The sequence below is a fragment of the Papio anubis genome, chromosome 10 (assembly GCF_008728515.1).
Source record: "Papio anubis isolate 15944 chromosome 10, Panubis1.0, whole genome shotgun sequence".
NCBI classification, from domain to species: domain Eukaryota; kingdom Metazoa; phylum Chordata; class Mammalia; order Primates; family Cercopithecidae; genus Papio; species Papio anubis.
This window is the reverse complement of record NC_044985.1, coordinates 49,769,850-49,782,282: the sequence shown is the minus strand read 5'-3', so window position 1 is coordinate 49,782,282 and position 12,433 is coordinate 49,769,850. Positions and strand designations below refer to the sequence as shown.

Here is a 12,433-nt window from a genome sequence, read left to right as displayed (position 1 = left end):
TCATGTTTTCCTCTTTTTGTCTTTTATTTACTTATTCATTCAATAAACTTTACAGAAAGGCTACCCAGTCTCAAACAAACACTAACATAGAAGTAATTAATGATCATGACTTTCTAGGAGGAATACTTGTAAATAAATAATTACAATATAGGAGTGTCACTATAAGAATAATTCAAGTATATATGTGTTACTCGTAGCACAATGAGGAGAGTTCTTAATTCTGACAACATTTAGTGGAAAGAAAGTTGAAAATATCAAGGAAAAAGTTACAGAAGAACTGGATGTTGCAAGACGCAAAGGAGTTTGCAAGAAATGAGAATCTTTGAGATAATGTTCTGTTCACCTATAGTCATTATTTTAGCTTTAGTACTTAAGACTTTTTAAAACTGCTTTCATTTCAGTTGTTGATCTGGTTTATGCATATTTGACTATAAGTTGCCTATATTCTGGAAACTGTGAGAATATAAGTTATACTTAATTATTAAAATGTATAGTGTTAAAAATATAGGAGAGAGGACCAGAAAATATACTATTCTTTTATTTTGAAATGTGTGGCCGTTTTGAGAAAATGAATTCCTGTCATTCCTGTCTATTTTTACTGAATGAATTTTTTTTCATGAGAGTGGTGGATAAAGGCTAATACCTTTTTGAAAGATTGTGTTAGTACCTGTCATTATCACTAAATTTACATTCATAATGAAGAAATACTTTGCACTGTAAAGTATCTAATGCAAATACTTTGCACTATAAACTATCTAATGTAAAGTATCTTTGCACTGTATCTAATCTAATGCCATTCCTTCATAATGACAAAATACTTTGCACTGTAAAGTATCTAGATAGAATATCTAGAATTTGGAGGGAGAAGAGACAAATACTTGTGCCTTTGAATGAATTATATGTTTAAAATTCCTCAACAAACTTAAAAGAAGAACCTGACCTTCCTGTTCTCATTTTAGTGTTTTTAACAATGCAAATGTTCATCATATGACTTTCTTTTTTCAAACAGGATATCATTATTTCCTGGAGGGTTTTTTAGATGCACTACTCTGTGGAAATAGCTCTGATGCAGGGTAAGTCAATAATTTGTGTGTATCTGTGTATCTTTCTGTGTACACATACATATGTGTATCTTTTCTCTCTTTTTATAGAAACTGAAGATAACAGCCAACTAATTTTATTGACATTAATTTGCTATATGTAAGGTTTTAGATAAAGTGTGAGATTATTTAAATATTAGGTAAGATTTATGTTTTCTAAAACAAGAAGTAATACTGTTAGACACATGCACACGTATGTTCATTGCAGCACTATTCACAATAGCAAGAACATGGAATCAACCTAAATGCCCATCAGTGATAGGCTGGATAAAGAAAATGTGGTACATATGCACTATGGGATGCAATGCAGCCATAAAAAATAATTAGATCATGTCCTTTGCAGGGATATGGATGGAACTGGAGGCCATTATCCTTAGCAAACTATTTTTGCAGGAACAGAAAACTAAGTACCTCATGTCCTCACTTATAAGCAGGAGCTAAATGATGAGAACACATGGACACATATAAAGAACAACACACACTAGGGCCTACTAGAGTGTGGAAAGTGGGAAGAGGGAGAGGATCAGGAACAATAACTAGTGAGTACTAGGCTTAATACCTCGGTGATGAAATAATCTACACAACAAACCCCCATGACACACATTTAACTATATAAAAAACCTGCACATGTACGTGCTCCTGAACTTCAAATAAAAGTATTAAAAAAGAGGAAAATATCTCTTAAACATCCACTGTATATAACAGCAAAAATACAAAAAGAGGAGTAATCCTGTTCCTACTTTTTTAGTGTATATAGTAATAACAATGCTGTTTCTTTTAGATAAGTATATGGAGCTATAAACTCTGGAGACTCCATAGTAGTAGAAATGAAATGGAGATGTTGAAATTGCAAATTATCAACAAAAGTTATTTTGTAAAATATTATTAGAAATGCTGCACCATATTTTAATGATGATGCCAAGTAGCTAATAAGGCTATATGCAGTCAAAAGTTGGGAAATAGATTACTTACTTATTTATCAAACTTTTATTTTGAAATAGCAAATCTTTCTGGCTAGACAATATTATAGCATAGTATCAGAGTAAAAAGGCAGCAGAACCACTTGTAATACTTTCTTTTGCCCCACTTGCAGCCAGTGTCCAGAGGGATATGTGTGTGTGAAAGCTGGTAGAAATCCCAATTATGGCTACACAAGCTTTGATACCTTCAGTTGGGCTTTTTTGTCCTTGTTTCGACTAATGACTCAGGACTTCTGGGAAAATCTTTATCAACTGGTGAGACACTAAAGAGCTACACTCTCCATTTAAGTAAAAGAACACAAGAAAACCAATTGAGTTATGAAATTAAAACCAGAGGATAATATAGTAGAAAGGCAGAACTTGAAACGAGACTTGACTTTCTCTATCCTATTGATTATAACACATATTGAGCAGAATGATGCCAAGGATTGCGATTCTCTCCCATTTCTTCTTGACTCAAAACCTGTTCTCTACCTTTCTCAGACACAGATTGTCCTAAACAGAAGGCATGTTCTCCCTTCAGCCTTATCTACCCCCTCAAATATTATCTCTCAGGTGGGAGGTAATGAAAATGAAGAAGCAGATATAGAAAGATAACTTTATTGTCTTCCTTGACTTTCCTAACGGCTCAGGTCTTTAATGGAGGACTCCATGGCATTTTACTGACTGTTTCATTCTTGGTGAATACAAAAATTCTCCCCTAGAGATCATAGTGCGAATCTATCAGCTAGGAGAGAAGGAAGAAGCTGAAGTTAAAGAAACAAAGAATCGGCCGGGCGCGGTGGCTCAAGCCTGTAATCCCAGCACTTTGGGAGGCCGAGACGGGCGGATCACGAGGTCAGGAGATCGAGACCATCCTGGCTAACATGGTGAAACCCCGTCTCTATTAAGAAATACAAAAAACTAGCCGGGCGAGGTGGCGGGCGTCTGTAGTCCCAGCTACTCGGGAGGCTGAGGCCGGAGAATGGCGTGAACCCGGGAGGCGGAGCTTGCAGTGAGCTGAGATCTGGCCACTGCACTCCAGCCTGGGCGACAGAGCGAGACTCCGTCTCAAAAAAAAAAAAAAAAAAAAAAAAGAAACAAAGAATCAAAAAAAGTACAGTGTGCTGTGACCAGCATAATTACTATTTATATCTGAGTTTTGCTAGACACACAAGTAAACTGAAAGTTGAAGCCACCACTTAGTGAAATAATATCGAGAAATAATTCTGATATTTTTGTTTGCAGACATTACGTGCTGCTGGGAAAACATACATGATATTTTTTGTGTTGGTCATTTTCTTGGGCTCATTCTACCTAATAAATTTGATCCTGGCTGTGGTGGCCATGGCCTACGAGGAACAGAATCAGGCCACCTTGGAAGAAGCAGAACAGAAAGAGGCCGAATTTCAGCAGATGATCGAACAGCTTAAAAAGCAACAGGAGGCAGCTCAGGTAAAGATGCCCTGTCTCATGGCACTGACCTTTTATTGTTCTGATTGTTACAAAAATATTGAAGAGAAAGTGAGTACCTAAAGGCAGGTGGTTATATGAGGAATTATTAACAATTTCTATATTTTGATCATCCATTTACTTTTATTTAATTATTTTATTTTTTTAAGATGTATATAATAATAACCACAATAGAACTCTCTCATGTTATTTTAATCATCTTAAGATTCTCAAAGCAAAGGGAAAATGTTATTTTGGGGTATTTTCAAGTGAGAGACTTTTATTCAATGAGTAGCCTGACATTAGGAGGAAATCATCTTTTCTTAGAACAAGAAATTATTGGTTATCATATGAAGAGTTGCTCCTCTAGTTCTTAAACATAGTCTCCTTTTTTCTTTAACTAAAAATATGTTGGCTTTTAACATGGTTGCTTTATTTCCTTTATAAGGAAGTGATCAAATAATACAATGATCTCTGATATAGCAGCATCCAATAGACATATGAATGTCACCGATCTTACAGAGCTTGACCATCTAAAAAGGATTACTTGGTTTTATAGTGAAGTGTTAGACCTCACAGTGTGATAAATCATAAAATGCCTCTCCTATCTCTCTCATCTTTCTGTTTAGCATACAAACTTAATGTCTTTACTAAAGAAGAAAGTTGTTTCAGAAATATTAATTTATATACAAGAGTAAATAATTTATCAAGGTTACCCTGGGGACAATGATAATAATTAAAAAGTGTCAACTTACTACCAGTACAAGCTATAATCAAAAAGCAGTGTATTATTCCACTTCCACATGTCCCTTAAGAACCAGTACCGATTCAAAGATGGTGGGGACAGTTTTTGGAAAACTGGATGTCTTATTTTGCTTAGCAGAAACTATTGATTCTCCCTTCTCCATTTTTCTGGATATTGTGGATGGGTGAGAAAGGGATTTTATTAACTGTCCATAATATGATTAATGATATTTTGAGGGTATTGGACAATCCAATTTCAATAATTAGAGAAAGGACCTCACGTCCTTATCCCATTCCCCTGCCTGAAGATAGGACTTCAAGTAGTTCATCAGCTTTTCTTCCATACTTCAGTTTCGTTTTCAGAGAAAAGAAAACAACACTAATTAAATAGCAATTTTTAAAGTAAATCAAATCCCAAAAAGTAACGAATTTGTGTTCTTGTTGATACCTGATGGATATTTTTGAATATGTGGTTTGTGGGGCATTAACACAGACATAATAAATGTTACCATGGAGAAGACCAGATTATCTCTGAAAGCCTTCATTAGGTGGAAAAAAAAAAATCTCCTCTTATACTTGCAGAGAATCTTCTCTGTGAGATGATCCTCAGTCACCTCAATATATTTTTAAAATGCCATGCAAATACTTCAACCCTTTCAGAGAAAGATACAGTCTTTTCAGGTGCTATGTTAAAACTATTTCTCTTCAATGTAGCAGGCAGCGACAGCAACTGCCTCAGAACATTCCAGAGAGCCCAGTGCAGCAGGCAGGCTCTCAGACAGCTCATCTGAAGCCTCTAAGTTGAGTTCCAAGAGTGCTAAGGAAAGAAGAAATCGGAGGAAGAAAAGAAAACAGAAAGAGCAGTCTGGTGGGGAAGAGAAAGATGAGGATGAATTCCATAAATCTGAATCTGAGGACAGCATCAGGAGGAAAGGTTTTCGCTTCTCCATTGAAGGAAACCGGTTGACGTATGAAAAGAGGTACTCTTCCCCGCACCAGGTATGGCACTGCTGAGTTTACTGATGCACAGTTGAAAATTAAAACATGGGAGAGAGGGGGAGAATTAGAAAATGGACTTAGGAATTTTTATCAACTGAATCGACCACTGTTGTGCTATATTTAAACCTATCCCTTCTGCACATAGTTATGCGAAAATTTTACTCCACAGATATGTAAGTCTACAGCTCAGTGTAGTTAAGATAACACCAAGTTGACAGTCAGGAGAACTGGATTGTCATTCTGATATTGTCTGCCGATATTTGTCTACAACTAATGACATTTAATCTTTTTGATCCTCAGCACTTTTAAGAAAAAAAATGTGGAACTGGGGATTGTTGATCAGGAATGTCCTTAGGTTATTTTATGATTTTATGTTGTTTTTCCTCACAACTTCTTTATAAGTCACCACGCATGCTTCTGAAAATATTAGTCATGGTACACTTGTTCAAAAGGCACATGGCTCTGAATTTCAGAAGTATGAACTTCAAGTTCCAACAATACGATGCCTTATAGGTGAAAAAGAAATAATAATTAAAGTGATTTTAGAAAGGTGGAGTAAACTAAATCGTGAGGAGTATTGAAAGTTTTTGAAAGACAAGATCCATGAAAACCAAGGTGGTCTTGTTAAGGTCATGGTGCCAGTGTTCACTGAATGTTTACCATGTCCATTGCCATATTCTGAGGATATTTCCCTTTGAACTTGAGAAATGGTGGTTCAGAGTGTGTGTGTTTGTGTGTGTGTGTGTGTGTGTGTGTGTGTTTCAACATGTTAAGGTTGCAATCTATCTCCTCGTTCTTTAATCCCAAGGGCTAGAAACCTTTTATCAAGGTAATTTAATTTAATGTGAACGCACATAAAGTGAGAATGATAGTCAAAAGGAATGGGCCATATTCTGTCATGAATGCTGAAATCTTCTTCCACCTAATCTTGCAAAATGAAATCACATTCAAAGGACCATATTAATATGGCTTTATTTGTTTGCTGTTTCAAACTTCTAGTCTTTGTTGAGCATCCGTGGCTCCCTATTTTCACCAAGGCGAAATAGCAGAACAAGTCTTTTCAGCTTTAGAGGGCGAGCAAAGGATGTGGGATCTGAGAATGACTTTGCAGATGATGAGCATAGCACCTTTGAGGATAATGAGAGCCGTAGAGATTCCTTGTTTGTGCCCCGACGACATGGAGAGCGACGCAACAGCAACCTGAGTCAGACCAGTAGGTCATCCCGGATGCTGGCAGTGTTTCCAGCGAATGGGAAGATGCACAGCACTGTGGATTGCAATGGTGTGGTTTCCTTGGTTGGTGGACCTTCAGTTCCTACATCGCCTGTTGGACAGCTTCTGCCAGAGGTGATAATAGATAAGCCAGCTACTGATGACAATGTAAGGAAGTTTTAAATAGTTCAGGCATGGCTGGCCCATTATTGCTGCACCAGCCAGTGTTTCTACAAAATGGCAACCTTGAGAATGATTCCTGGTTGGTCACGCTGTGAATGCACCTGCATCTTGTAATATCTTTAATAGACTAACCAACTAAAACTTAAAACCTTAACAGTCTACTGCACAAACATGAATGCATTTACTTACTGAAAGTGCTAAGGATTAATTAGACACAATAATTACTGCCTCCAGTTGGAGGATTTGCTATATACCCACACTGAATTTAGATAGCAGGACATCCTCTAAGGCTCTGATATAAAAGTAAATGAATGATCCCATGTTTAAGTGTCAAGGGTGTATAATAAATCTTTCCAATGGATTCTTCAATATATCTCTGCTTTAGTTTAGATTTTCAAAAACACTGTGCTTAAGTAGATAGCTTCATTGTTACCTTAATACTCCTAGTACTCATATTTTTCTTACTAAAAAAATGCTGATATAGGTCTTCTCAAAATTAATCTAAATGAAGAGACACAAATACATTATTAATACAGACAGATAAAATAATTGTCTGTGTACAAAGGTATGCTATGTGTTTGTGGATGTACACCCAGATGAGGAATTTCTAAACAGATACTGCCTCTTCTTAGACTGTTTACTCACTTGGAAATATATCAGCATGAGGAGGCATGACTAAGTCAGAATTAGATGACTTATTGCTTTGGTACCCTGGATGAAACTGTTGTCCATGCAGCATGTGTGTGTTCTTTTCAACATAGAGTTTGTGTTGTCAATGACCATCTACATCTTGTGTCCAGAAAATAAGATGGCAGCTAAGTGTGTTGCAATCATTGATACTTCCTTAAAATTAAATAGCTACCTTCTCAAAAACCAAGTGCCTTGATCACTTGTAGGACTTTTAAGTTACTAGGTTTTTACTATTAGTTCAGAAATAAGGGTAATAACTGTCAAATATATCTCTTAAGAGTTTTATCAACTATATTAAAATTGTTTCATATTTTATAAAATTATGAAATCAGGAAGTTAAAATCTTGGTTTTTGCTGTATGACTAAATGGTTAACAGTTTGAACATTCCAGGCTAATGATACAATAAGTCAGAAATATCTGCCATCACCAATTGAATATGAAAGTGCATGATGCATGTGTTTCATGAAATTCACTGTGTCACCACTTGGTTGTTTGCTTGTCATATTGCTCAAATTAATCATTTAACGCATTAGCATTTTTTTTTACAGGGAACAACCACTGAAACTGAAATGAGAAAGAGAAGGTCAAGTTCTTTCCATGTTTCCATGGACTTTCTAGAAGATCCTTCCCAAAGGCAACGAGCAATGAGTATAGCCAGCATTCTAACAAATACAGTAGAAGGTTGGTAACAAATTCTATTTTCGTTTCAATTATTTTCACTAAACTTATATTGTCTCATTTCAAATAAATATATTTGTGAGTTGGAAATAGTGCATTCTAAGGAAAAGACAATAAGTCTAATTCAAGAACTGTTATCTGTTATATCTACTCAGATATTCTAGAAGCCTTAACAATTTATTTTAAACTCAGTGATATTAGGACTAAGAATGTTTTCCTAACTGTGTGGCAACTCTTTGAAAATGCAGAATAAAGCATTTCTGTTAGGGGTTTCTAATCTCATTAGTCACAGTGACCCTCTTTTTGTTCCATTAGTTTAAGACTTCAGCAGTACAACCCTTTTCAGCCTCATCCTAAGTACTCTCAAGATTGTAGAGGAAGAGCAGGTCATTTTCACCAAATAAAAACAAGTTAAAATGATGATTCTTGGGTCACATCAATCCCTATTCTAGCTCTCATAGTCTGAGGTTGACAATGTAGAGTCATTCACATAGGGCTGCACACAGTATCTACACCACCCTAAACCATGTTCCCATTGAGACTTCACATGAAAGACCACTCGCATCACTTGAGGCCAAGCACTGAGCCACAATGTCAGTGCATAAGACAAAAAACTACCCATTGTTACCTGGGCTCTATGTGTGTGTCTAATGAAATATCCTTGGGAGGTTTAGAGTAAACTCTGTAATTTTTTTTAAGAAGTACAAAAAAGGTTGCCTCTGTAACAAAAATGTGCTGATTACTGAAAATAAGTTTAGTGGATATAAAATAAATGCGTGTGTATAAAATATACCTTTTGGTGGTTCTCATTTTTTTTTTAATCTAGAACTTGAAGAATCCAGGCAGAAATGCCCACCCTGTTGGTATAAATTTTCCAACATATTCTTAATCTGGGACTGTTCTCCATATTGGTTAAAAGTGAAACATGTTGTCAACCTGGTCGTGATGGACCCATTTGTTGACCTGGCCATCACCATCTGTATTGTCTTAAATACCCTTTTCATGGCCATGGAGCACTATCCAATGACGGACCATTTCAATAATGTGCTTACAGTAGGAAATTTGGTAAGCATATTGGAAGGTAAATGTGTTTAGTCTTCAAATTTTCTGCTTGAGAAACTGTTTACATTTAATTGTGTATAGCAGTCTTTCAACCACCCTTCATGCTTCCTGGCCCCCGCAAAATGCTAATTATATCTAACTGGCTATACTCCACTTTTTGCCAAAAATAATGACCTTAATGTGCTCACAAAAACTGAAAAAGGTATAGGCCTACAGCACTACTTGAAAAGTCAACAGCAATATTTATAACTTTTCAAGATCCAGAAGTAGCTCATAGTTTAAGAACACACTTTTTGAGATATTATTACAATTTCCCTTACTGTAGAAGGTTAAAATAAAATTGTGGATCTCTTTTATCCTTCTTAGTCATCATCATTGCAAGAAATAATTTAACAACTCAAAAATGTCTCCAGCTTTTATTCTTCCAGGATCTAAGTAGTACATGTATTGTTTATCCATCTATTCCATATCAAAACCATGAACTATTTAAAACCTCCAGTACATTTTGTGTATTATATGATTATGAAGGTCATTTTTGGTGAAGGTTGCCACTTAATTTTTCCTTTTTGTGCTTCAAAAACATAAATTATTAAAATGTTTGCCAGTCAACTTAGGAATATTAGCTTTTATTTGCTGAAGGAAAGAGCTATCTAAAGTAATATACGCATTTTCCATAATATTTGGTTTGAAGTTTAGGATTTTTGATGGTAGAAAACAGAAACATCATGTATAACAACTGACATTTTATTAGTTATATTTTTGAAGTTCTACTATTTATACTACAGAAGTAAATTTGGCCGGGCACGGTGGCTCAAGCCTGTAATCCCAGCACTTTGGGAGGCCGAGACGGGCGGATCAAGAGGTCAGGAGATCAAGACCATCCTGGCTAACACGGTGAAACCCCGTCTCTACTAAAAAATACAAAAAAAAAAACTAGCCGGGCGAAGTGGCGGGCGCCTGTAGTCTCAGCTACTCGGGAGGCTGAGGCAGGAGAATGGCGTGAACCTGGGAGGCGGAGCTTGCAGTGAGCTGAGATGCGGCCACTGCACTCCAGCCTGGGCGACAGAGACTCCGCCTCAAAAAAAAAAAAAAAAAAAAAGTAAATTTATTTTTTCATGTGCATAACAAAGAATGACAACAGTAAGGCACCTAGTATAGTAATAGATAAGAATGTATAACTCTGATTTGAGGGAAATAGGAATAAGCTTATAGAGAAATAAAACTGCTCATGGGCAAAATGTTGTCAGTACTTATGTTATATGAAGTCTGGAGAAAAAGGTAGTTTGGTATAATGGAAAGAGCACTGTTAAAAATAGATGACTTGAGCCGGGCGCGGTGGCTCACACCTGTAGTTCCAGCACTTTGGGAGGCCGAGGCAGGTGGATCACGAGGTCAGGAGATCGAGACCACCCTGGCTAACACGGTGAAACCCCGTCTCTACTAAAAAATACAAAAAATTAGCCAGGTGTGGTGGAGGGCGCCTGTAGTCCCAGCTACTCAGGAGGCTCAGGCAGGAGAATGGTGTGAACCTGGGAGGCGGAGCTTGCAGTGAGCCGAGATCGCACCACTGCACTCCAGACTGGGCGACAGAGTGACACTCCGTCTGAAAAAAAAAAAAATAGATGACTTGTACTGATATCCTAGTTTTGCCATTTTCTTGCTGCATGATATCAAGCAAGTCATTTCACCCATCTGAAGACCTTAGTTTCCTTATCTGTAAAGTAATAATTGTGTCTGCATTATCTATTTAGCGTTTCCACAAGGATAAAATTAAATAATGTATATGAGAGTCTTTCATCAACTACAAATTGCCATACAAATTTAAGTTAGTAATAGAATCATTGTGGGAAAATAGCATAAGCATTATGTTCTAAGGGCAAATCTTATGACATGTACATTATCATTATCTGGTGGAATTAGAGTAATTTTGTTTTGATCTTAGGTTTTCACTGGGATCTTTACAGCAGAAATGTTTCTGAAAATTATTGCCATGGATCCTTACTATTATTTCCAAGAAGGCTGGAATATCTTTGATGGTTTTATTGTGACGCTTAGCCTGGTAGAACTTGGACTCGCCAATGTGGAAGGATTATCTGTTCTCCGTTCATTTCGATTGGTAAAAAAAAAAAAAAAAAAAAAAGCACAAAAACATTTCTAACCATCAGGGTTCTTGCATAGCAATGTCATAGTTTTTTTTGCCACACAACCCTTAGCATTCTAAGTTTTTCTGTAAAATTTGCATTGTCAAAAACTTTTCCTATGTGGAAAAAAAATTCTCAATTATTTACGAAAACCTTTATTTCAAAGAACATAGTTACGTAAAGGTTAATGTATTACTCAGTTGCTATTTTCATGAAGTACTGCTTCTAGAGACTACCACGGTTAATATTTCTAGACCTAAGGAAATATTTTTAATGAAAATGCATCACCTTTTAATAGTAACTTGAAAATATTTATAGCCCTTTGTAGCAGTGGATGAAAATCTGATGTAAGATGTTCATGCAGAAACTTTTTCTAATTCTGTCTCTGGAAAATATGCATCTTGCAAAAGCCAAAGAAGAGAAAGTCTGTAGGATTACTAAACATGCCCATTAATTTACACATATATCCTTACAAGTCAGGAAAATAATTGTAGAATCATGGGAAACATTCCAAGTTTTTCAGTGCAGGTGCATGTAGCTACGTGAATACCCCTAAGGAGCATTAATGAATAATGAACATTTTTCTCTACTTATATCAGGGCTCAGTATGATGTTACTTTGCACACTATTGGCAAATTAATATCTTTCAGCAGATATTTCAGATTCAGATGTTAATATTATAATGTCCAGCCTTAGAACCACCTTTATAAAACATATTAAGAAGAGTTGGATTCCAAGTACTCATTAAAAATTCACTATAAGAGGCCTGGCTTGGTGGCTCACGCCTGTAATCCTAGCACTTTGGGAAACTGAGGCAGGTGGATCACTTGAGGCCAGGAGTTCGAGACCAGCCTGGCCAACATGGTGAAACTCCGTCTCTAGTATATATGTAAATATATACATATATACACGTATATATGTAAATATATACATATATACACGTATATATGCATATATACGTGTATATATACACACACACATATACGTGTATATATGTATATATTTAACCAGGTGTGGTGGCACGTGCCTGTAGTCCCAGCTACTTGGGAGGTTGGGGCAGGAGGATCACTTTTACCTGGGAGGCGGAGGTTGCAGTGAGCTGAGATCACTTCTCTGCACTCCCGCCTGGGTGACAAAAGAAAAAAAAAAGAAAAGGAAAGAAAAATAATTCACTGTCAGAGAAAATGATCTACATGGTCAAAATATGGAAAA

At 36.3% G+C, this 12,433-nt stretch overlaps 1 protein-coding gene across 6 annotated transcripts in view; it reads left to right on the top strand.

The window, feature by feature from the left end:
• Positions 1-12,433, top strand: part of LOC101002868 (sodium channel protein type 1 subunit alpha) — a 142,042-nt gene that overhangs the window by 78,146 nt on the left and 51,463 nt on the right. The window contains exons 9-16 of one of the 6 annotated variants that reach the window (XM_009182363.4): positions 1,010-1,073; positions 2,194-2,335; positions 3,308-3,514; positions 4,970-5,254; positions 6,254-6,634; positions 7,889-8,021; positions 8,845-9,083; positions 11,023-11,196. In XM_009182363.4, coding sequence (XP_009180627.1) covers positions 1,010-1,073; positions 2,194-2,335; positions 3,308-3,514; positions 4,970-5,254; positions 6,254-6,634; positions 7,889-8,021; positions 8,845-9,083; positions 11,023-11,196 — 1,625 coding nt within the window. The remainder of the gene's footprint in view (positions 1-1,009; positions 1,074-2,193; positions 2,336-3,307; positions 3,515-4,969; positions 5,255-6,253; positions 6,635-7,888; positions 8,022-8,844; positions 9,084-11,022; positions 11,197-12,433) is intronic. The other 5 variants (XM_031651320.1, XM_009182366.4, XM_031651319.1 and 2 more) reach the window with 5 other exon arrangements.